Raw genomic sequence first — 26,827 nt, forward strand, 5'->3', positions numbered from 1 at the left:
GTGTGTGTGTATTTTATTTCTGTTAATTTGTATTCCACACTTTCTCGCAAGCGGGCTCAGGGCGGATAGCAACAAAAGTTAAAGCAATTAAAAACTACAAGCTAAAACATAAAATACAATAAAACAAATAGCACATTCCTTCTGTGGAACATTTAATTTTGACAAATATTGCAGAATATTGTTGAATTAATTATGCAGACTCTGTCTGCTGTTTAAAATATGAAGGCAATATAAGAAACTGATAAGACCATTCAGTCATTGGCTGTTTCCCTGTTTGCTTTCCTACAATTTCCACTCTAAAAGCTCTATTTCTTAGAGCATACTGACACCAAATTTATTCCTAAAATGTAATATAGTAATGTCAGGTGCTGTTTGCAACACATCCTGGATTGAGTCACAGATTTAAAAAAAAATGTTGGGAAAATAAACACCTTGTTTAGTAAAAGGTTCCTCCCTTCAAAGATGTTCCAAGTGATGTTTGCAAGAGCTGTTGCAAGGAACTCTAAAACTGTTCACAGTGAAGGGCACAGACCTGCTGCATCTCGTTAAGAATGCAGACATGCTAAAATATGCATTTAACTGGCAGGCTGAAGTCGCACTGCCACTAGGTAAGGTCCCATGGATATCCATCCCAGTCATTTCAGGTACTTCTTGATAAACAGATGTACTTGAAGGAAGATCTCTAATTTCTCATTTAAAACTATTTAAAATCAGTGATCTGTTGCAACTTGTTTGAGAACATTGTTGCCTTTTGCAGAGCAGAGGTTCAAGTCCTGGAAAGGAGACTTTCCCAACCAGCCATTATATTGATGAGTCAGAAATCAAGCAGCAGTGTTTACATAAATAATTCTTCCTTGTTCTTTGCAGACTCACAAAGAGCTAACCACAGATCATTATGAGAGAGGGCAGGACAGTTCATTTCATTTTTGTCTGGCCTTCTCCCAGAAATAAGCTGCATTGTTTAGTTTATCTGTCTCTTCAGTTGGATAATACTCTTGCAGTACTATCCATTTTATTAAAATGGACATAGAAGGATGCAGCTCTGCTTAGGATAATGCTGTTAATTGGTTTTTAGTAGTTCTCGCCTGTTCTTGTTAAGTGAAAACAAAATTAGCTTAGAAACAAAGCATTTCAACCTTTTTAGTTGTCCTGTTAGAAATCTGGAAAAGATTGTCTTAACAGTATTTCAGTCACAAATGGTTATAATTGGGGTGTATGGTGTAGCATGTTTTGTTCTCTCTCTTGTAGCTCATTTGGTGAGCTTTCTCCATTCTCAAAGAATAAAACTGAATACCACTGTAATTCAGAATAATGGAAGGAAACTTTTGTAGCACTACAAACTGTATCTTATCAGTTTCACTTCTCTCTCTGAAGCCACTCTCCATCTAGCTCCTTTCACCAGCAGCATGGTTAAAATAATGTGTATAAGTAGATTTCTAGTTGTGATTGTGTCCACATAGGATAGAGCAACTAGCATGCTCATTCTGTTACACAGAAGTCTTCATATGGTACAATGGGAAGGGTGCCAATTCGCAGTTAACATTTGTAAAAGTATAAATAATAGATGCAATCCTATTTGTTCTAGTTCTATCCCATGAAGAGTGTAGTGTAACTTGAAAGCGCCTTCATCAAGAGGTATTGCTCTAATGAACATGTTTCCCTTTAATTTATTTAGCATATTTTTATCCAACCATTCCTCTACTGAACTCAAGGAAGTACACACTGTTCTCCTCTCCACCACTGTTGCATCTTGACAATAACCTTGTGAGATAGATAGGGCTGAGTGATAGATTGGCTCAAGATCATCATGACCTTCTTAGCAGAGATCCTAATAGAGATCATCTTTCCACTTGAGACCAAAAGCCTGATATTCTTCTATCTTGCCATGCAAATTACAGCAACCTGGAGACAACAGTTTGCTAAAAACATGCCCCTTTATGCAAAGAAACTGGGGAAGAATGACATCATTAACCCAGATGATGTCACATGAGTGTGGTGTGTGGTCTAATATGTAAAGGAGTTCCTGCTACAAAAAAAGCCCTGCCTTTTATTAGAACCAACCTAATGACTCATTAATAGTATACAAGCTTTCAAGTTCTCCAGAATTCTTCATCAGGCCAGATGTTATAAAAGAAAAAGAGGAGGGGGAGCCCAGATTTTTCATGTCATGAATAGGATGAATCTTATCAAGCAAAGATGAATCAGGTTTCAAATTGCTGTGATCTAGGAGCTATAAAAGCAAGAGGTAATAAATCAAACTCCATAGCAACAAGCCACCCTCAGTGCCCCTAATTTCCAGGTGTCGTATGCATAGCAGATATTCAGAAACATTCGGGAAGTGATTGGCCAAATACTTGTGAAGCACATGGCTATATATTACAAAGACACAACCAAGAATTCTCCTGATATTTTTCTTTGTAAAAAGATGGTGTTAGAAGTGTTTCCAAATTACTACTTTTTGAAGGAAGTGGCTCAGTAAGCAATCTAACAAACTAAAATGATTCTAAAATTTCTGTATAAAAGATAGAAAATTACTTTCAATTAAATGACAGCAATTTTCTGAAGTGTCTACTTTAATGATCTCAGCAGCAGTCCTACACTAAGTGAAGTCAAGGAGACTTCCCTGCAACCATGCATAGCATTTCAGCTCCTATACTCATTTGTGACTATGTTGGAGAGACGTATGGTAGGCTGCAGCATAAGTAACATCACATGTGTTAGCAATTTATTTGTAAAATGATCTTAGATTAAAGACTATATAGGAAGTAAAGTTGATGTAATAATGCAAATATCACGTCCGATTAAATTAAAAGGGACTGATGTCAAAGAGAAATGAAAGGTTAAAAAGGGATGGGGGAAGAACAATTATCCAGTGGGCTTTATACCCTGTCTAATTATCTCAGTTTTGTGCACAAAACTATGAATGCTTCAAAAATTCCTTTCTATGACATTTATCCCATTCCACACCCAGACGTTTGGTGCTTTGGTTTACTTCAACTAGTCATGTATGGTTATTTTGTTATCATCATTCATTCAGTTTGGTTTTTAGTTTTTATAGATTCCTGCTCAGATTGGTATTCCAGCAGGTTTCCATTTCTTTCACAGACGGTATTTGTTCTGTGCTACCAGTTAAATTATGCACACAAGTGAAACTCAGTTCAATTATTTTTGAGCTTCCTGATCCATGTGCACAGCCGCATTTTTGCAATGGCTCAAAAGTACACGTGCGCTTAAATTAAATTTTAAACTTATTTATCTTTCATGAAATTTTGTATACATCTTCTCATGAAGATAGTTTCAGAGGGTAGCTGTCTTGGTTTGCAGTAGAACAGTTAAGATTTGAATCCAGTAGCACATTAGCCACCAACAAGAGTTTCAAGGTATAAGCTTTCAAGAGTCAAAGTTCCTGTTATCAGAAACAGATATGGAGATCTCTGAGTCCTTTAATATTAGTCAGGGTATTGAAAACAACAGGATCTAGGCACACTAATAAATTAAATACAGGAAAATAAATAAAAATACAGGTTCTAACTAAAGTACTGACAATCCATGTTGCAGCTGATTTGGATAGTTGCAGGATGCCCTGCTCTGGTACATCCTTAACTGTCTAGTATCAATCCCCTTTGTCATCCTTCGTGGCAAAACACACTCTTCAAAGAGCTCTCTATCAGGAGTCCCCACCCCAACCTGAAAGAGCTCGAACCAAGAAGGAGCACCATACAAAGGAACAGCTCCCATTTCTAAAGTCCACCCCCATATGTACTCTAGGGTCTTCAAGTAATTTGCCAGACCTACACCTTCCATTCAAGAGGTGTTGACACATCAGTGGTCTGGCATGTTATCCCTCCCAGCTGGAAAGGATGCTTTGTATCCAGAAAAGTGCATCTTTCCCCTTTCCTAGCCACAAAGAGGCCTATGTTCCATCACCACACTTCTCAGGCATCTCCTCTTCCTGCCCCCCCCCCCCAATCTCACCACACCCCTTCCCATCTTCTGACTAGGATAAAACAATTCAGAGATCTCCATTTTTACTTATGTCTGATGAAGGGAGCTTTGACTCCTGAAAGCCTATACCCAACTCTTATTGGTCTCTAGGATACTACTGCACTTGAATCTAATTGATTCATGAGAATATGTGTGAGATTTCATATGATACAGAATAGAAGATTATCACTGCAGTAGGCTGATATCTTTAAGAATGGCAGGTTCTCTTGGAAATACACAGAGTTTGAAAGAAAATCAAGGTCTTCTTTTCTATGCCCCCATCTCTTCATCTCTCAAATCTGAAGTCTTCTTCATTCTCTTTTCCACCAAGTTTCTATCATATCTAGTTTTTTAAACAGCCGGTATCATACAAATATCTTTGTAGCCATTCCAGTGTCCAAGGCTTCTTTAGTACAATTGCTGTCTTGCTTTTAGATCATTCATTGTCTGCAATGCAAAAACTTTGGTTTCATTATTCTTTCTCCCCCCCCCTGCCCTTCCCCCCCCCCCCGAATCCCATCCCTCTTGTCTACCATGCTAAAGGGCTTGATGTGTCAATAGTTGTGTTCTGGACTTTGTACAGCTCTCTAATGCACTCCTTAAATATACCTGTAATTACCAGATTAGATGATTAGGCAATATAGATGGGTGTGGATGAAAAAGGATAATTGTGGCAGCAGGGGGGGGAAACTGTTGTGTGGCTGGAAAATGATCACCAGTTACCAGCAACAAGTAAAGAAGACTGCCTATTTCCAGTTACAAAATCCTAGATAAAATCTTTAATGTAATGTTTGATTTCCACCCTTAGTGAAACAGTCTTGAAAACTTCCAGAGGTATGAGCATGTTAGCCTGCTGCAACCAAAGCAATAAAGGCTCCTTGTGGCACTTTGAAGATTAGCGCATTTATTGAAGTTTAAGGTTTTGTGAGCCAGAGACCATGTCATCAGATACATGGTGTGCCACAAGACTCTTTGTTATTTAATCTTGAAAAAGAGTATACTCATTTAAAAATCTGTATTAATTTTTGGACAAGTATTCCATTTTTTGGCACCCACTCTAGCTTGAAAAATATATTACCTTGGAAAAATAATCTTTTTTCCTTCAGTAATATAAGTTTTTCCTTTTTTCCTTAGTCAGCTATTGCATCAACAATTATCTACTAGATTAAGGCTGCAATCCTAAAAACACTCTGCTGGGAGTAAACTCTGAAAATAGGACTTACTTCTGAGCAGAAGTTATACCCTTCTTCATTCTTTAAAGCCAGCTCTGTAGTTGTTAGGATTGTGCTGACAGATGTATTTAATTTATTCTCTCTGATGTTTTTGCTTTCTTCTTCACATCAAACAAAAATGTTTGACCACATTTTGATTCCCATCACCTTTTTCGTTTTGTATTACTTTGATATTCAGACAAATATTTTTGTGTTTAGAAAAAAAGGTCCATTTTTAATCATCAAAACACTTCAGTATTTGATAAATTCTGAGGGTTGCCTTTGGGGGTATGAAGCGCCAATAGAGATATGTGAATTCCTAAAGTGCCATTACATCATTTCAGGTACAAATAGGAAATTACATCATTTCATTTATTCAGTTTATACCCAGCCCTACCCAAAAAATGGGTGCAAGGTGGCTTACATCATAAAAGCAGCAAGATAAAACAGTAAAACAATAAATAGGATCAATGGCTAATAGCAAAAAAGCCCCTTACTTTTGTCAGGAAAATATGTGAGTGTCTGTGTGTAACCCCAGAAATTCCAGTGTCCAAAAAAATATCAAAAGACAGTAAGGCACTGGGAAGAGGCTATAGACAAAGGAGGCCAAAATAATTTGAATGTCCATCACCTCAGCCAAAAGCCTGATGGAACAGCTGTACTTTACAGGTCCTGCAGAACTGTAGTAAGTCCCACAGGGCCCTGATCTCAAGTGGGAGCATGTTCTACTAGGTTTGGGCAGGGGCTGAAAAAGCCTTCACACTGGTTGAGACTAAAAGGATGTCCCTTGGGCCAGGGACCACCAGAAGATGTTGGTCAGAAGAGCATAGAGCTCTCTGGGGCTGATATGGGGAGAGGCAGTCCTTCAGCTATGATGGTTCCAGGTCATATAGGGCTTTAAAGGTCAAAGCCATAGCCTTGAACCGGATCTGGTATTCAATCAGCAGCCAACAAAGTTGGCACAACACCAGCTGAATATGTGTGCCTGCATAGGCATCACTCAGCAGATGTGCTGCCACATTCTGCACTAGCTGCAATTTCTGGATGAAGCTCAAGGGTAGCCCTGGAAGTGACCTTTGCATAGATCACTGTAGCTAAATCCTGGTGAGTGAGATAGGGAGCAGTTGCCTGATCTGCCAAAGATGATAAGAAACTGATCTGACCACTGGGCCTCCATGGAAAATGAGGAATCCAGTGATGGAATCTCATCACCCTGAGATGCCTTACCCTTTGTCCCATCCCGGCGAAGACGGGACTTCGCCGGGAGCCCCCCCCCATGCCCGACATACCTCGCATCCTCCAGGTGAGATCCTGATGGCCAAGGCACCTGCTAGTCCAAAGAGCCGACACGCCCGGGCCCGGGGAAGCTGGCAGCAGAGTGAGTGGGGAAGGCTGAACCCTCAAGCTGCTGCGCCCAAACACAGCACCGACACCCCAGCCACTTCAGCAGACCCAAGAAGGGCATGCCCCTGGAAGCCCCACCTCAGCGTCCTCACTTATGAGTGAAGGCGGAGCCAGCCAGTAGTGGGACCTCAGAGGCGGGGAGAGGGCCAGGGGAAGGATAAAAGGCCAGAGGCTGAGGGGTGCAGGAGGAAGCAGGCTGATGCAGCACAAGGGCGGCCAACAGAAAGAGAGGGAGTGGAGCCGGAGGACAGCCGGGGAGAGGCAAGAGCAAGAGGGGTGAAGTAACCCAGCTCTGCCCTTCCAATTCTGAGACCTCCGGGATGCCTGGGCAGGCCCAGAGCAGAGTCAGGGCACATCCAGAGCAGCGGCCAAAGCGGGGCATGGCAGGGGCCACCGGGGGCATGATACCCTTGGTGCTAGCACCAGTGGTGCCCCACCAAAGGCCAGAAACTTGATTCCCAGTCCCAGATCCCCACATCTCAGGTATAGGATCTCTGGTTTCATCAGATTCAACTTCAGGCAGCTCTGCCACAACCATCCAGCCACAATTCCTAGTGCCCTGCCCAAAACATCTGTGGCAGAGTTCATCATGCAGCATCACTTCCTGCTCCCACTCCTGCTGGAGCAAAGAGGTAGGACCTGGAGCCCATTGGGAGGTGCTTGGCCATTATCCCCAGGTGGATGGTAACCAATGAGATACTGGCATGCAATGATTACTACAAGTAGTGACAAGAGAAAATAGATCGGAAAAGCTATCCACTTATACCAGCTATTTAGAACCATTTTGTTATATTGTATAACAAGACTGGACTCGTACTTGAAGGAACACATTGAGAGAGTGAGAATGAGAGGACTATAAAGAGAAACAAATAGAGAACAGGCAGTCCCAAGGGAAAGGAATAAAGATATAAATATGGGGTAGACCTCTGGTGCTTGTCCTGTTCTCTTTCTGCCCTCTTTCTTAATGTTGACTCCTCTTGAGTATCAGATATTGGAAGGAACAGGAGCCTGGAGAGTGCCATGAATTTCAATAGATCTCCAGACTACAGAGATCAGTTCCCCTTTGAAAAATGGCTGCTTTATGGCATTATACCCTGCTGAGGTCCCTTCCCCATGCTTTACTCCCCAAAATTTCCATTTGTTTTCCAACCTGGAGCTGGCAACCCTGCTTACAAGTAGACTTCTCGCCATGTTTCTGTTTCTGGTGTTGGAGGTTGCTGCTGGGAAATCTCCTGTTATAGCCCTGCCCTTCACCAAATACCCTCTGGGAATAAAACTCACATCCCTTCCAAAAAGCAGTAAGTGAAGGCATCCTCCACACTCAATCTGGTAGGCCATTCCAGAGGAATTAAAAAGCCTGTGACCTATCTGTCACCACACAATGTTAGCGGAGGATATCAATAATTAATGGGCAAGGCCTTTTCTTCATATGATCCATTCAGAACTTCCTACACTTCATGAAACACAGCTTCTGAAATCCTTTTATACTGGAGCTACATTATTTAGCTTCTGAGACTCTTTGTTCTTTAATAATAGGATGCTCGTTTTTATGCTGTTTCCTTTGAGATGCACTTTGGTGTTTGCTTACATTTACATTACAATCTTCCTATTAAGTAAATTGACACTTAACACCTTCCCCCCCCCCATGTTTTCTAAACTTTTTATTCCTTTGGGCTGTATAGGTACAATTTTCAGAACTTCAGAACAAAAGGGTTTTTTAGACTATTTGTTAATGAACAACAGCTAACAAATAAGTAAAATAATCACATGCAACTAGGGTTGTAACTTGCCTGGAAAAAAATGTGTCTCTTTAATAAAGGCTTGGTGAATTTGCATTGTAGAGCCAGTGTGGTGTAGAGGTTGAGTGTCAAAGTCAGACTAGTATCTGGAAGACCTGGGTTTGAATCCCCATGTACCATGGAAGTTCACTGGGTGAGCTTGGCCACACCACACAATCACAGTCTAACCTACCTCAAAGGGTTGCAAGGATAAAATGGAGCAGAGAATGATGTAAGCTGCTTTGAGTCCCCATTGGGAAGAAAGGCAGGGTGTAAATGAATGAATTTATTAAATAAATAAGTTTACCTCCATGCCACAAAAACTGCACATTGGCACACATGAAGGCTCTATTATTGGGGCAGATTTTTACTCCAGGACAATCGGCATTCCTAGATGCAGTTTTCATGTGTAAAGTGACCCTTGCTTGAACATGGCGTGAACAAACTGCTCATTGCACCAGCAAACCACATATGAATGTTATATATTATAATATCTGTCTTAGCGATATCGAACACATGATCTTTGTGTTCAGCTGCCCTGCTTTTCAGGCATAGTTTGTGCCTTTAAAGTTGGCTTTGTGATATGTGGTGTAGTTGTTAGAGTGTTGGGCTAGGGCCCGGGAGACCCCAGCTTGAATCTCCACTCAGTCATAGATGCTTGCTGAGGGATCTTTGACCAGTCACAAGGTTTTAGCCTAATCTACCTCACAGGGTTGTTGAAGGCTACACTGGAGTAAGCTGCTTTGGGCATCCCTCCAATTAGGGAGAAAGTAGATGAACAAACTAAATAAATCATGAGTATCCAAGTCAGTCCATAGTCAGAAAAAGGAGAGATGAATTACACAACGGAGGTACTATGCTAAATAATCCATTGTGCTGCGGCACACAGCAGCCACTCAATGTCTGGAAGATTCGTTTATGCAAAGGAATAGCATCTGGAATGCAAGAAGAAAATGATTTGGTGAAATACTAAATCTGTATGTAAATTTCACTAAACCACCCTTCATGTTTGAGAAAAAGGGGATGTAATTGTAAGGGGGAAAGTCTTTTTTTTCCCCTTAAAGGAAATAGGCCTTGATAGTAAAAAAATAAGTTGCAAAGAATGCACAGTCCTGATTTGGCGAAGTAATTTGGTACAGATAACACTCTGAGAATTCTCAGTCTTAATGGACTGAAATGCTGATAACCAGCAGAGCTCAAGTGAGGATGAGTTCTTATGATATTGATGGTGGGAAGTTTTGCTTGATTTTGCTTCTTCTCTTCTTGCTCCCCAGATAGTAGTCTCAGTTCTCTTTGTTGCCGGCTTTTAGTGCTTTCTGTCTGTAGGCTTTTCAGTGTGGCTTTTTTTGGGGGGGAGGGGGGTAATGCTGATGGATTTTTAATTTTTTTATTATTTAAAAAATTCTAAGCCAGCTTGAGTACCAAATTTGACAGGCAGTTTTTTAAATAAACCAATGACACTTTAAACTCTATATCCCTTACAGAATTGAGGAAGATGAGTTGACATACGATTGTGACGTCTTAGCCCACCACTGGGCTATATCAGAATTGAGAAATAAATAAAAACCTTAGATATTCCTTTCATTTTGGAAAACTGACTGTTTATTAGTATATATCAAGTATATATTTAAGTGTGCTACTTACATAAATATATGAAAAAGCAGGATTGTATTGAAACAAATGCTAGTTTAGTTCTGAAATACCAGAAATAGGAACTTCAGGAAGTCATTATCATATCAATTCACTGTGATCTGGGAACAGATTATTTGCTTCAGATGGGAATTTATGTCTTCAGGACATATATTCTTCCCACATGCATTAGTCACAATAGATTTCTGGGAAGTTTCTGTTGTTCAGTGTCGTAACATTTTCTTGTACTACTTTTTACTTTACCGACAGAAGATGTGTTGTGTGTGTACTATAGCATATTATATAAGAAGAAGTTGCAGTCCAAGGCCACTAAAAGCTTAAATTATATATATATATATTTGTTGAGTCAGCAAATGTTCACATCTTGAGCCCAAAGTCATTGACAAAATGGTTTCAGTGGGACATTCTTCTGTTTAATTCTGATTAGGAAGGGTTACAGTCTCTGGGCACCCTATAACGCTTATGCTGGAGGCTATATTTGTATTTCTTTATTGATCTAACAGTCTTTCCATCCTTCGATACTGTACTGTAAATTCTCCAAAAGTTTGTTACTCAAGATGGGTTTCTGAAACATTTCAAGTATTCTTAACATGTATTACAAGATGCATTATTCTGGTATCAGCTATATCAGGAGCTGCTGTGTCTATAGATGTTGATGTCTTAGAACTAGGCCATGCCAGAATCTCAGCAAAAACAGTATACTTGAGTTACGGAGATGCTAAAATGTTCCTCGGAGATTCTTGAAGGTGAAATAGGATTTTAAAAACATAGCAAAGGAATAGACAGTAGCTGGTTTGTAAGCTTTCTGAGCTATAAATATGATATCAAGCTCTTGCTACGATCCAGATGAAAAGAGCCTTTTGAAACTTTTAAGGTTAAAGCATTCTTCTTTGGTCCCAGCCATAATTTAGTACCAGCTGAACCTTAACACATCAGTAATAAGTAATTGAATAATAAGTATTTGAATAATTGAATTTGAATTGAATCTTAAATACAATAGCCAAATTTATTCTCCAAATATTTGATCAGCATTACAGAGAAAACGTAGGGCATCAAACTTTGTAAGAAGCTGCCCCCTGCTGGCTCGGTATGTGTTTGCTTATAAACACCAAATTAATTTTCAGTGTCATGTGTGGAATTCACACAATTTCTCTATTGAGCTGGCCTGATGAACTATGAAATCCTGCAGGCATTGTTGCTGTGAAAGCACTACTTATTTCTGCAAAATGCATAACAAGTGCTTGATAGTTAGTACACTTACTTTAAAGTTGGTTGCATTGAAGTATATGTCATACATATAAGTGAATGTAGATACAGTCTGAAGGGCCAGTCTGTTACATTCTACATTTTAAGAAGCTGATTTGTAGATCAGAGTATTGTTTTTCTTTATATTAAAGTGTTACTTAAAATGTGTACTTCCCACTTAGATAATTCCAGCAAGAGAATCTAATGCCTATTATATGTAAGTTACTCGACATAGTAAAAAATTCTTTTGTTTCATTTTGTTCCATGAAGCAAAACCTATAATGGTGTACTGAACTGCCCAGGTCCAGAGATTTGTTATAGGCATAAGAATTCCAATGTATACTGAGTTCACCCACTCAAACAGTCTTACACATTTATTTCCACAGGGGGCCCAACTCTGCACCTACATCCCATCCATGTGGGAATAAAAAAATATTACATCTTATGTTCTTCTAACAGCTTCACTGCTACTGATAATTCTCCAGATTTATATTTAACTGTGTAATTCATGATCCTTTTTGTTTCTCTATTTAAATTTAGGTGGAGAACAGACCAAAATACTATGGAAGAGAGTATGTACTGTATAATTTGTAAAAATTATTTTGTAAGCAATCATTTGAAGCATGTTTTAGTGCAATTTAAAATTAATGCAGAATTTTAATGAAGAAATTGTTTGACACAAGATTGCATCTCTATTATTTTGTGCATGCTTGTTAATTTATTTTTGAATGCTCAGAATCTCAGCTTGCATGTGAATGAATTGTCTCCCCAGATGGTATCTTTCTGCAATTAGGGTAAAACCATTAATTTCTTTTTATGAACCAATTTAGCACTCTTTTTTCTTTTAAAATAACAGCAGTTCTAAAGCTGTCTTTGTCTCTCTGTCTGTGTCTCTACATACCCAAATTCACTAAATTTACTAAATTCAGCAACTAGTAAAAATCTGAAATCTAATATGTAGTTAAATTAAGGTCATAGAGGAATTACTCCTTACAGTAAAACATTACAGTCCAATTACTTCATTGCATTACTGAGGTCAAGAACTTCCCAAATGTTGATATCTTTTATATTGAACAAGCGGTAGAAGGAGGGTGAATGAACACATTTTTAAAAAAATCAACAGTAGATTTAAAGTCACTTCACTACTCTTATCCAAACACTATAGATAGGACATTTATTTTAATTAGATGCAGTCTTATGTTACGTTTTCCAGAATTAATTTGTACTCTGATTCACCATAGTTTAGCAAAGAAAGAAAGAAAGAAAGAAAGAAAGAAAGAAAGAAAGAAAGAAATAGATTATATTGCTATCCCACTAGCCAGCCAGAAACCACAAATATATGCATGTACATGATAGCAAAGCCCAGGCATGTTGAGTCAGAGTCTAGACAAATTTGAACTCTTGTCACCTTTATTTTCAACAAATGATCCCTGATTCTTCTTTCTCATTTTTTTCCAGAGGTCAGATCTTTATATCAGCTGAGAATAAGAGCTGCCAATACTTAGGCTTCTTAGATCTAGGGTACCATCTTTGATTTTCCTGAGAGAGTAGCAAAGAAATGACATATAAATCAATTCTGTGGTTAGAGAGGTAAATTGAAGGCAAACTGAGGGAAACGACATTATAAATCAGAAACATGTTACAAATTATGTGCTAAACATTGTTTAGTTTTTCATTTGACTTGGTGCTCTGGCAGTCATTGGTCATGCTACAAGATAATTTGACAGGATTGTTGCTGATTATCCTTTGGAGCTGGTGCCATTGCCAGTAGTAAGATGTCACTTAAAATGGATCCCAACTTCCTTCTTGATTGTACCCGCTTTACCTCATTTGCAGGAGAGTCAATTCTTGATGAATTTTTATTTGACATTTAAAAGTTTGGGTTCAAAATAGACATATTTAAATTATTTGTTTGCAAAAACATGAGCACATATTTGTACATGTTTTACTTTAACATCCTCTCCTCTCTTAATTCTTTATTTCACCCCTCTCTTTTCAGATAACCCTTCTTATGGAGACCTTACTTAAGAAACTTATCTCCATTCATTCAGAGATTCCCCATAGCAAATACTCTTTAATTTCTAAACTTGACTATCTACAGAGAACTTGCATTTAAAACAAAGGAGTTTCTTGGCGACATCATGGAATGAAATGAGATATAGAAGCATAGAGACTTGCAGAGCACAGCCTACCAAGATGATCTCCAGCTTATTTCTGACTGACTTCAGAAGCAGCATTTGGGCATGAGGGATAGATAGATAGACAGACAGACAGACCAACAGACCGACCGACTATGATATGCATATAATATGATTCTAGCTGTATCTGAAGAGATGAACAGGGACTCATGAAAGCTCAGACATTACCACAACTTTTGTTAGTCTTTAATGTGCTACTGGACTCTTACTCATTTCTATATCTACAATAGTTGCTATATATCTGAAGTCCTAGAATCATCTGTTTCATTTGCACTCTGATTACCTTATGCTCAGTGCTTGGTGGGATCTGTAGTTGGGGTCTAAGAGGCCTTACCTTCACATATTTAAATAAATGCTAAAGCAAAAATAACTGTATCTGTATCCCAGTTGGGTACCCTCCCCCATTCACTCTCACCATGTTTGCTGCAGTTTGCATCCATCCACTTGAAAAATAGTCTGTCAGTTTGTGATATATTAATTGTTTTGCTATGATATACATGCTTCGCTCTTAGTTAATTGGTCATAAATTCCTGTGTCCCTTCTCCCCCCCCCCTTTTCTGCAATATTATTTAAATAGCTGACTTTCTTTTCTGTCAGGTTTCATGGGATCATTTCTCGTGAGCAAGCAGATGAATTACTTGGAGGTGTAGAAGGAGCATATATTCTCAGAGAAAGCCAGCGACAGCCTGGATGCTATACCTTAGCTCTCCGGTAAGCTTTTCAGGTTATGGTTGTAAATATTAAGCATTAAAAACCTCAAAAAAATGTGTTTTGGTTATAATAACTGCAAAAAATAGAATTTTTAAAATACTTATCATGTAGAGGGCAGATCCCAAATGCCCCCTCCTCAGTTTCACCCCTCTGTTCATAGGCTGTGATGGTGGTGGAGTGTGGGGTAGTTTTTCAGTAAGCCTTGCTGAGATGAACAGAGAAAGTGCCCAATTTGGTGACATTCTCTTCCTTTTGTTTTCTCTCCATGCAGCCCCGTAGCCAGGATTTGAAGAATTGGGGGGCCCTAATTTTTTTCAGGGGGCACATAGTGGCCCCAACCTCCATGGCCTTCTCTCCTACCACTGCTGAGAAGGAAAGCTACCAGCTCGCTGCCATACAGCCTCCCCCCTCCCCACAGCTGCCCCAAGGTGATCCCTTTCCACCCCTCTTCCAGCAGCTCTGGTGGGGAGCTACTCAGAGGTTTAGATACATGCTGCACGATCTCCTGCCCTTACCTGTAGCATGATCCAGCTAGGCAAGCCCGGCAAGACAAGGGGGGTAAGTGGGTGGAAGGCGCCACCAAGTCGCAACTGACTTCTGGGGTTACAAGACCTCCAATTCAGATTTCTTCTTGTCGGAGGGCGAGCCGAGGCTGCCCAAGCGCAGCTCCTACCCTCTCTCAGGTGGCCAGCGAGACCAGGCCAGAAAACCCCTGCAGGCGAACATCACCTCTCCACTGATCCCTAGCCCAGGACTGCAGCCGGGACCTCCACTTGTGTGCGTCAGCCTACCCTACCCTGCCCTGTCTGCAATAGAGCCATCCGCCCCCTACCCCCTCCGCCCCACTTGAGGGCCAGAACGGCCTCTTCTTGCAGGCGCCCTCTAGCCCAACATCAGTTCAACGTGGAGCTTAACTTTCAGTCCTGGGCACTGAAAGTGCTCTGTTGTTTCTGCTTGCTGAGGGGTCAGAGATTTCTTCCAGCCCCCAAGCAAGCAGAAGCAACTTTGAGCTTAACTTTCAGTCCTGGGCAACTGATAGTGCCCAGTTGTTTCTGCTTGCTGAGGGGTCAGAGATTTCTTCCAGCTCTAAGCAAGCAGAAGCAACAGGGAGCTTAACATTCAGTCCTGGGCGCTGAAAGTGCTCCGTTGTTTCTGCTTGCTGAGGGGTCAGAGATTTCTTCCAATCCCTAAGCAAGCAGAAACAAGTTGGAGCTTAACTTTCAGTCCTAGGCACTGAAAGTGCCCTGTTGTTTCTGCTTGCTGAGGGATCAGAGATTTCTTCCAGCCCCTAAGCAAGCAGAAGCAACAGGGAGCTTAAGTTTCAGTCCTGGGCTCCGAAAGTGCCCTGTTGTTTCTGCTTGCCGAGGGGTCAGAGAATTCTTCCGGCCCCTAAGCAAGCAGAAGCAACTCTGTATGATCACGTCCCCTAAGCAAGCAGAAGCAACAGTGTATGATGATGGCAGAATGGAGAAGGATGCAGCCAAGGCACTGGAGGCTGGTTAGGGGCCCCAAGTCAGGGGGCCCTGCCTAGCAGTCAAGGGGCTGTGCCCCCACAGGCCCCCTCGTAGCTACGGGCCTGTCTCCATGAAACCCTCACCCTGTTTCCTTCCATCATTTTGATTTGGTTTCATGGCAGTGCAACATAATCAGATTTGACCTTTTTGACCTCTCAAAACCAGTTTTAGAGTGAAGGTAGAAAACATGACTAAAAGTCTAACATGAATGGATTACAATGTCATGTAACCAATAAGAGTTAACTATATTATGGCATCAGGAACAAAGAGGCCAGTGCTTCCTATCCTTATGCTGCTGGTATTTGGTCTATAAGGGGGTGTAGGAACGATGCCAAGCAACACTGGAGAACAGAGTTGCAGCCTCATGAACAAATGATGAAGAGGGACAAAAACATTAAGAAAGTTTCATACCATCTCAAGTTCTTTTTTCAAGTTAAAAAAATTCTGTAGAGAACTGACCACATCAAAGCAATCATAAATGAGGTCTACAAGGCCTCATTTAAGTAATTTTACCATTTTAAGGTACCTTCCCAAACCTGTTTTGACTGAATGCAGCCTCTACCACCTGATACTGCCTTCCTTTTTCCTTTACTTTCATAGCTGATAATGAAAAGCATCTTTCTTTGTAATATGCATACTATGAACGGTTGTGTTTTGGAAGTTAAGACACTAATTCAACAACTCCATTGTGTTTCAATACAGATTTGGCAATCAGACCTTAAACTACAGGCTCTTTTATGATGGGAAGCACTTTGTAGGAGAGAAGAGGTTTGAATCAATCCATGACTTGGTTACTGATGGCTTGATAACTCTGTACATAGAAACAAAGGCCTCTGAGTACATTTCAAAAATGACAACAAATCCTATATATGAACACATTGGATATGCCACTTTGCTCAGAGAAAAAGTATCCCGTAGGCTAAGTAAAGCAAAAACAGAATCAAGAAAAGTGAGTGTAACAACATGTGAAGAAAATGCACCTGTTGAAAAGGTAAGAGGTCTAATTTTATGATGGGAAACAGTCCATATTTTTGAATTTTTTGGGGGGGAGGGGGTTAAAGTGCAAATTCAATTATGTAAAAATACTTTATTTTTAGGTTGCATTCAATGTTGCTGGCAGTGGAAATGCTGGTGGCAAGTTCAGTCCAAAGTGGGTAACAGTGCCTGGATTTAAATGATGTTGTTCTGTTTCAGCCACTGGAAACAGACTTCACATACCCTCCCTGCAAGAGCTTCCCATTAATTTCTATGGAAGAGATTTGATCTGTACATAGAAAGGAATATGTGTCTAGGTACAGTCTCAAGAAATAAATGGGCATCCTGCTTGCAAAGGCCTTCATGTAGGCAAATATAAGCACATGCAGTTCTTTAAATCTGAATCAGGATGTGGGATTCTTGCTTTCAATATCCATCTGAAGCCTTGATCTTGGTAGAAGTAATACTGATTTATAGTTCACTGGTTCTCAAGTTTGTGAGTCTTTAATGCAAACCGAGAAATCTCTCTTTTACTATTTTGCCTTTGGTGAATGGGTCTGGACTTCTAAAGGCTTGGCTTTTCTGTCTCTCCATCTTGCTTTTTTGCAGTTATAGTAATAGCAACGTAATAGCAACATAAATTGAGTGAACAAGAAGTTGCTGTCAAATGCAGCTGGCTGACACTCAGCTAAAATCAACTGGAAATGTAAGACAAATTACACCATAAGTAACAGATAAGCGCTCTTATAGGAGTTTATATGAGTGTTTTCTGGTACAGTAGATTTAAAAACATGTCAAAACCACCTTCTGGAGTAAGTGCTTTTGAAGGTTATTTAATACATAATTCACAAAAGTGCTTTGCATCACAGTAAAGATTACTTTGTTGACCCATCATTGGAAAAGACCCCCCCCCCCTGCCGCCGCCCAGCTGCTAGAAATTATGATTTGTAGGTTTTATGATTCTGCTTCATGTCCCATTGCATGGATGTTTGTAGAATTACTGCTTTCTAGTAAAATGGCAAGCATTGTCTCAAGTTAGTCTGCTTCTGAAATTTCTAACTAGTGAAAACTAAACAAGGTAAACCTAATGGAATGAGGGCAGATGAGAAAACTGTAGTTAATATCTGGGAGTGACATTTTTGACCTACAGAATTATTAGTAAAAGAAATTAAGCATAACTAATTACCTATTAATGTTACTTGAAAAGCATGCACCCTAGGAAAGTGAAGCAGTCTACAAGGCTGTGATTAATCACTCATTTATATCAACATAATTTAAACTTTTCAAGCTGAACTTGGGCTATCTTAGGGGGGGGAATTAAATCTGTCACCCTGAATAATCCATTCACTGTGGTGTTACGTCCTGATCCATGGATTCCTGTGCATGCTGCTTCACACAAGAATCATTGCAACTCACAGGTTACTTGGATGTCACCATGAATCTGTAGGGACAGAATGGGGAAAGTGACGGCCTGGTTTCCCCTGCAGCCATCCAAAAAGGTCACTGAGTCTCAAGAAATGTGTTGCACGAACATGATCAGTGAGGCTCACTGTGTGCATACTGATGGATGCTGAATGTAGGGAGAAGGGTTACCATGCACAGTGACATATCGTTTGTTGGAGTCTGTTCCCACACACAGGGTTGGATCCAGCCAGCTTCTCTGCTGATGAAAGAGGTATGAGGCAATCATGTGATGACCTGAAAACTCTATGCTAAGAATCACAGGACCTGTGTATACAGAAGCCACATGTGATGAGGACCATAGTAGAGAGGGGAACTGAGTGACATTGTATGAAAAAGCTGGCTGGATCTGTGCTTTTAAAATAGATGGAAGGCACGTATAATAATATTTATTTATGTATTTGACTTATGACTTGTCCTCCTCTGCAAGTGCAAGGCTCAGGGCAAACAACATCATCTTTATAATAACAAATCATAAATTAAGTATTAAAAATAATTCTTAAAATACTAATCACAACAAACAGATGGCACATAACAATGCAAATAACTGAATCAGGGGGAAATTTGATTACATCGGAACTGGGAACAGGCAGGAGAGAGAAGAGAGCAGAAGGGCCTGATCAGATGGATCTGTCATTCTCATCCCTCAGAAAGTTTCAGCTGTAGGACTGGTGGAACAACTCTGTTTTGCAGGCCCTTCTGCAAAAGCCCGGTGCCATAGGCAAATGCCCAAATTTTGCCTTTCAAGGGCGCATAGCCTCTGTATTGCTCCCTGAGCATCCTTGGACACTCAGAGAGTGATACAGAGGCTGCACGCCAGCCAGGAGCCCTCCCCACCCCTCTCTGATGATTGGAATCATCTGATGATCAGAATCATCAGAGAGGCACAGGGAGGGCTCCTGGCCAGCGCACAGTCTCTGTATTGCTCTCTGAGTATCCTCCACAAGGGGGGCAGCAATGAGGGGCCGGAGCACAAGAGGGGAGGGGGTGGCGCCATGGAGGGGGCTGTGGGTGGCTGGTCTGCCTGGAGAGCCGCACACCCTAGGGCCAGCCCTGGCTACCAGCTCTGTGTTTGGAAATACCTGAAGATTTTGGGGGTGGAGCCTGGGGAAGTGGGATTTGGGAAGGGGAGGGGAGGGGCTTGAACATATAAACATACGAAGCTGCCTTATACTGAATCAGACCCTTGGTCCATCAAAGTCAGTATTTTCTACTCAGATTGGCAGCGGCTCTCCAAAGTCTCAAGCTGAGGTTTTTCATGCCTACTTGCCTATACCCTTTTTAATTGGAGATGCCAGGGATTGAACTTGGGACCTCCTGCTTACCAAGCGGATGCTCTACCATTGAGCCACCATCCCTCCCCATATTTATGTCCTTCAGTGGGGTATTCCAAAAGTGGCTGTTTTCTCCAGCTGAACTATATCTCTGTCACCTGGAGATCAGTTGTAATAGCAGGAGATCTCTATCCACTACCTGGATGTTGGTAACCCTAGAAAGTTGGCTAGTAGCACTAGGCAAGTGAATTTTAAAAGAGATGCCTGGGGCTTCCTCTCACACCACTCTTAATTATGATCACTAATAAATTTGACAAGATTATCTTAAAAACACTTCTGCAAAATGAGGTGCATGTGTTAAGTTTTCCTTGTTTGTAACAAAGCAAAAGAAGAAAATCAGCCAGAGGAAATCAGGTCTTGTTTTTATACCTCTAAATGTGTGTGTGTGTGTTCTACAAATATTATAGAAAAAAATGCTGGAGGAAATTGTGGATTGTGGTTAGTTGTCAAATATATTTTCTGATTAGGGTAGATTGCATGACATTTTAAGTTCAAAGCGTAAAGTCTGATATTTTGGCTACAGACCAAAACTTTGTCCCTTGGCAAAATTACAGATAAACGTTGCAATTCAACCAAAGTTAAGCACTTCTGCTTTCAAATTATTTCAATAATATGAGAGCTAAGCATACTCTTGGAGTCAAGGGATATAAAGGAAGCCAAGGCAGCACAAAATAATATTTGCTAATGTTGTGTATACATTAAGTAAAACTGGTGCATAATTTCATCTGTATGTTGTGTGAAATAAAATATCACCGGCACTTTAGAGTAGGCAAAATGAAATTGGGTTATGGTTGGTACATTTCAGTAATCTACTCAGACTATTTGGAACTTCGGACCTTTTCAGAAAATGGAAATAGAAAAAAGGTTGTATTTAATGAAGGAAACTTCTGAAATATTATTGCTGTGGCCAGATGACAGGCTTGGCATAGTCTGTCTGCAACTCTGGCACACCACCCTAATCCTGCTTCACCCCATGTTATATTGCTAACTGGGGGTGGGGGGCGGGAACAGTCAGGTAGTGGAAACCTTAGACCTCCCAAACCACTTGAGCATGCAATAGGACAGGGGTGGTCAATGGTAGCTCTCCAGATGTTTTTTGCCTACAACTCCCATCAGCCCCAGCCAGCATGGCCAATGGCTGGGGCTGATGGGAGTTGTGGGCAAAAAACACCTGGAGAGCTACCATTTGCCACCCCTGCAATAGAAAGATCAGATGTTTGAAAATGCACAGTGAGAACAATTCAATCCATAAATACTGAACTTTCTCTGGTGTCAGAAAAGTTGGGGTGAGGACAGAGAGGCTGAGAACTCGGGAATGGGGACAGATGTTGCTTTTTGGATACATATGTTAAATTTAGTAGTTAGAAGCAATGTCATTGGATCAGACATCTGATTGTACCCATTGATAGGTTATATTGTTAACATTTCTGAAGCTGTGAAACCACTACAGAAGGCATTAATTTCCCTACTAAATTTGTTAAGCCATTGGGGAGTATATAGTCATCTTTTCCTGCACTAGGTTGACAACAGAGATTATTGGATATCTCAGTCATTCTGCAGACTTCTTCCCCATGGGTAGGTCAATAGAAGGGTGTCACAGAGGCACTAACTAGTAAGAGAATGCTCAGTTGGAATAGAATGACTTTGAATTGCCTGAGGTAGCTGTCTACTCACATAATATAGGTCTTGGAAGTTATAATTAATAGAGATGTGCTAGATCAAGTAAGAAAAATGCAGTATATAGACCAGTTACCTCCTTGTCTCTAGATTTTTTTCATCCCAGTTCTTTATATAATTCAGGACTTTATCCACTCTTAACACCTAAAAATAAAATATATTTAAAATCTCTTAATGCATCCTCCTAGCTAGTTTTTAATGTCCTATATAGTCCTGTTTAACATTGTGTGAATAATTCCAGTTTAAATTCAAGATCTTCTATCTTTAATTCAATGTAAACTGCTTTAGGGAGGGGAAGGGAAAGGAGATTGTAAACCACTCTGAGACTCCTTAGGGTAGAAAAGGTTGGGGTATAAATCCAATCTCTTCTTCTTCATCGTCAGTATTACGTTAGAGAAATGTATTCCAATATGTTGCATTGCGTTACAATCACTATTCCAATATACTATTCCAAAAAAAGTGATACATTAAAATACAGAAGATGTATAGCCCTTCCTGGTGAGAATACATCTCTTTTTCATTCCATTTGGAACTAAAGGCAGCATTCTTAGGGCTTTCAGAAAGTTTCCCATCCATAGATGACTAAACCCAGGCTACCTTCATTCTCCCAAGGATGCTTCATCCTCCCACCATGCCCTGGAGGATTATTTCTACCAATGCACATTCTGTGCCCTTGCAGATTGTTCAAGTTGCAAATGTGAGTTTAGAACCTAGAATGCTCAATGGATCAAGTGTTTCACTTAAATAACAAGTGTTATATAATTAATTAACAGCAATAATTTTGAATCAACAGTAATAATTCTAAATTAATTTTAAGTCAATAGTTAAGGTTGTTAAGTCATTTTAACTTTCCCCCCTTTTCGCTCTCCTTTTAATAGGTTATTAGGACAATACGGTTAAGGTATTGCAGCATGTGGCTGAATCTTTTAAAAGCTGGAGCCATAATTACTTGACTTGTGTTCAGTCATGAGGCATGTCCAGCTTGAACTGATCAAGTGGAGAGCAACCCAAGGACAGCTGTCTGGAGTGAACTAGAATATCTGAAGAATAATGATTGAATGAAGCAAGAGAAAGGCATTTCTCTTGTACGACTTGTGTACAATAATTTCGTGTGACTTTTCTAAATGAGTTGGTATTCTGTAGTTGGCTTTTAAAAGGATTATTTATTGCAATGAATGTGTTTTACTTCATTTTAACTGTAGTATTATCCATGCTGAGCACCTAAGGGTTGCTGGTAATATGTTACTAAAAGCTAACTCTTTAGTGAACAGACAGAGTAAGGAAGAAGATCTTGCCTGATATATAAAGCAGACAGGAAAAATCATGGGGATAATCTAACCTCAGACCAATTGCTTTAACAGGAAGAGTGGTTGACCTCCCAGCCCATTTCATAGGTTTGTTGTTATAATATAGTGGAGTGAGAGGGTGTGGCCCTGTGACTGTTGCTAGCAATTTTAAAAACAGGCAATCCTCTTATGGATCTATAGTTCACATATATGGTTGTCCTCTGTGTGGCCATACAAGGTCCAACTGTTGTGGGTGCTCCATACCATGTTCCCCATAGTGTTAGCCCTGACACTTAACAGTTTCTTATTGATTTGTGCATAACTTGTGATCTTTTTTATTAAATATGCTGATTTGCCTGCTAGAGGGTTTTAAGAAAATGATGTTTATTTTTAATTCAGAAACTTTAGGTTGAGAAAAGTGCAGAAGGAATTGATCACAAAAGTTCTGTTGGCGTTGGCATAGTTTAAACACTAGGTGGCAGTTTTATGTAAGAGTTCTCATGGGTTTTGCTTTCACCTATTTTTGAAAGATGCAGTGGAACTATGCATTTTTTGTTAGCACTGAACAAAAATGTTTTTTTGGTTTACCGTAGGTTCATATTATTCAATGGTTTACAGTGGGTTCATATTATTAAATATAAGCACTTACTAAGGAGGAGGAATACTTTGACCAGTTATAGTTGGCATGCACATATATTGTCATTAGTTTAGTCTCAAATCAGGTTACTAGTTTGTGTTTACATATTTATATTTACATGTGTCTATCTAGTATGATGTGAGATATGGAAGATAACCACCAAAATTTTGGGAAAGCTCTGGTCCGGCAATATAAAGGTTAGCTAAAAAACAGTTATGGAAGTTATCAAGTTTTAAAAGGCCCTCCAGCTGGTCTAAGGGCCACATGCTCCCACTGATCAGCTGGGGGTGCTTTAAATCGTGTAGGAGGAGAGGGAGAGGGGAGTAGCTGCTGTTGGGGGTGGGGCTTCCCTGACAACCAGCTGGCAGGTGGGAGCCAGTGAAATATGGGGATCCCTCATCCCCATCCAGGGACTGGCATGCCTAGTTTAAGATGGGCCTCAGATGTTTCTCCTGTGCCTGAAAGCCACAAAGGAGGTCTGGTTCTTCCACCCTGGCCCACCCTTAGACATCTTTTTAAAAAACAGCCTGGATGTTGGCTGGCCCTGGGTTCAGCCAATCCCAACAGGCCTGGGGCTAGGCTTGCAGGAAGTGCCAATGGCTCCTCCCCCAGGGCTTCTCTGTCTTCTGCTCTGCCTTCCCTCCTGTTTGCTGTGTGCATGGCCCACATGGGCTCCTGCCCCTCCCTCTCTCCCATGACTGACTTCCTCTCTCCACACTGCCCTTGGGGCCTGGCTGCTGCGGCCTCTGCTTCCTCCTGGGGCTGCCTGGAGAAGTCTCCACCTTTGCAAGCCGCTAGGGTGTTTCCTGCAGCTCCTGGCCAGTTTTCTTTGCTGTTGCTCTTGGCTGCCAAGGCACTTGTGCAGTCTGGTACTGCTGGATCTAGATTAGTGCACAAATTAAATTTTTGGTAATAAAGATTTTAGCAAATGAAAGAAAATATACATGCTTTGATAACTTCCACTTGGAATTCAGGTGCTTCCACCCCCCTTGTATAAAAAGCATTTAGAGGGGTGCCGGTCCTCAGTGTGATGACGTCACTTCTGTGTGATGTCGTCATGTTGGGGAATGTTGGAGTTTGCAAGTTCCCTCCCTGAAGTCATGATATAATTAAGTGCTTGTTTATGCATGCTGATGTCTCAGCTAGTTTGGATGTGGAGAGCCGATTGCTGACCCTGCACTTATTTGCCGCCAGAGCTAGGTGACAAAATGCATAATTAGTTAGCATTGGGATACTTCTATTGTGTAATCAATACATTGGGGTTGGGCTGGAGAATAAGGATTGAGTTTCAGTTTATGGCCCTTTGTTCTTGTCTCTCCAGTCTTTCCTCACATGATGTTTAGAAGTCTCAGAGTAAACATGTTGGACAGAGAATAGTCAGATGCTTTCTCCTGTATTATTGTTCATTATTTTCAACTCCCAGTAAACTCTCCCTTATTAGTTAGTAAAGTTTCTGTTTTAAAGCTAATACATTTGCCTTGCTACGTTTTAAAAAACCCTCTGCTATATTTGCATGCCTATAACAGGGAAACCCCGCCTCCTCTGGAAACACCCCCCAAGGTCCCCTGATGGTGATGACCTGGCAACCCTATCCTGTCAACACCAGAAAGTCAACACCAAAAAAACTAGTTTCCTTGTTTACTAGTTCTGTGAAAGAAACAAAAATCCCAGTTTTGATATTGGCTGGAATTTTCACACAGTATAGTATAGCCATTCAATTAACCTTTCTGTAGGTTGCTGTGGTATTATATAGGCACCTTAAATTTCCCGTGATGTATCCAGAGGAGTTAGCTGTGTTAGTTTGTAGCTACAAACTAGTAAAGAGTCCAGTCGCACCTTTAAGACTATTGTGATGTCTTTGTTATATTTGTACTTTGCCCTTCTTCCCGTACACACAGCTGAATAGACATGGTTCTCCCCTCTTCCATTTTATCCTCACACAACAACCCTTAATGGTAGGTTAGACAATTCCAAGGCACATTCCAAGGCACATGCGGTTCAATGTGGCCAAGTGCAAAGTAATGCACATTGGGGCCAAGAATCCCAGCTACAAATACAAGTTGATGGGGTGTGAACTGGCAGAGACAGACCAAGAGAGAGATCTTGGGGTCATGGTAGATAATTCACTGAAAATGTCAAGACAGTGTGCGTTTGCAATAAAAAAGGCCAACGCCATGCTGAGAATTATTAGGAAGGGAATTGAAAACAAATCAGCCAGTATCATAATGCCTCTGTATAAATCGATGGTGCGGTCTCATTTGGAGTACTGTGTGCAGTTCTGGTCGCCGCACCTCAAAAAGGATATTATAGCATTGGAGAAAGTTCAGAAAAGGGCAACTAAAATGATTAAAGGGCTGGAACACCTTCCCTATGAAGAAAGGTTGAAACGCTTAGGGCTCTTTAGCTTGGAGAAACGTCGACTGAGGGGTGACATGATAGAAGTTTACAAGATAATGCATGGGATGGAGAAAGTAGAGAAAGAAGTACTTTTCTCCCTTTCTCACAATACAAGAACTCGTGGGCATTCGATGAAATTGCTGAGCAGACAGGTTAAAACGGATAAAAGGAAGTACTTTTTCACCCAAAGGGTGATTAACATGTGGAATTCACTGCCACAGGAGGTGGTGGCGTCCACAAGCATAGCCACCTTCAAGAAGGGGTTAGATAAAAATATGGAGCAGAGGTCCATCAGTGGCTATTAGCCACAGTGTGTGTGTGTGTGTGTGTGTGTGTGTGTATATATATATATATATATTTGGCCGCTGTGTGACACAGAATGTTGGACTGGATGGGCCATTGGCCTGATCTAACATGGCTTCTCTTATGTTCTTATGTTCATGTGGACTTATGTGTACTCCATCAGTACTGTGGCAGCCCTAATGGGGCAACTAATGCCCTCTGGGGCCATTTCTGGTGGGACAACAACACAGGAAAGACCCTCTCTTTGTGTCTCATGTTCCTGATCCATATTGAACCCACAAACCCACAAGTTCCTAGAAATGCACTTGCAAAACATGTTTGGTTGTATGGACCCAGGAAAAAACAGTGTGTAGCTAAGTGACTGGCGTGTGGTCATACAGCGGGCTTCATGACTGAGGGGAAATCTGAACTTGGGTCTTCCCATTCCTAGTACAACACTCTCACCACTATGTCTACTACACCCCACCCCCCTAGAGTTTTGTATCAAGGCAATTTTCAACTTATTTCTGTCAGCATTCCTCTCAGATAAGTGTCCATATGGTTACAGCTTTAGGATAACTTCCAGTCCACAAGATCTCTTTATGTCTTTTGATATATTTGTTACAGTCCTCAATGTAATATTCCTGGAACACTTTACAAGTTAAAGAACGATTTAAGTAACAAGTTCAATACAAAGCAGAATTAAAAACAGCTGAGTAAAAAAGCAGTTTTAAAAAAGAACTGCTCTAAAATGATCAGTCAAGGTTCAGAGCAGTTATAAAAATCCAAACAGCCACATAATAGCAACCCTAATATCATAAAAACAAAATAGGCAAACCCAGTTTAAAATGTCATCAGAAAGCAGAATAAAAAGCCTGGAACTGGGGAGCATAAAAGTGTCTTAACCCAGCATCTAAGGGTGAGCAAATCTGGCACCAAGCAAACCTTTCAGGGGAGTAAATGCCAAAGCTTTGGTGCCAGAACTAAAAGAGTACTCACCACTCCTCATCCACCCAACATCTGAGTTATGACATGCTAAAGGGCCTCAGGGCCTTAGTAAACGATCCCATTGGATTCCTTGCA

The 26,827-nt window shown here is 40.7% G+C and overlaps 1 protein-coding gene across 1 annotated transcript in view; it reads left to right on the forward strand.

Annotated features, from left to right (window-relative positions):
• The window catches only part of CHN2 (chimerin 2), a 213,430-nt gene that overhangs the window by 101,556 nt on the left and 85,047 nt on the right, over positions 1 to 26,827 (forward strand). The window contains exons 4-6 of the mRNA XM_060248726.1: positions 11,813 to 11,844; positions 14,068 to 14,181; positions 16,398 to 16,686. Of these exons, the coding sequence (XP_060104709.1) occupies positions 11,813 to 11,844; positions 14,068 to 14,181; positions 16,398 to 16,686 (435 nt within the window). The remainder of the gene's footprint in view (positions 1 to 11,812; positions 11,845 to 14,067; positions 14,182 to 16,397; positions 16,687 to 26,827) is intronic.

The sequence above is a fragment of the Heteronotia binoei genome, chromosome 10 (assembly GCF_032191835.1).
Source record: "Heteronotia binoei isolate CCM8104 ecotype False Entrance Well chromosome 10, APGP_CSIRO_Hbin_v1, whole genome shotgun sequence".
NCBI lineage: Eukaryota > Metazoa > Chordata > Lepidosauria > Squamata > Gekkonidae > Heteronotia > Heteronotia binoei.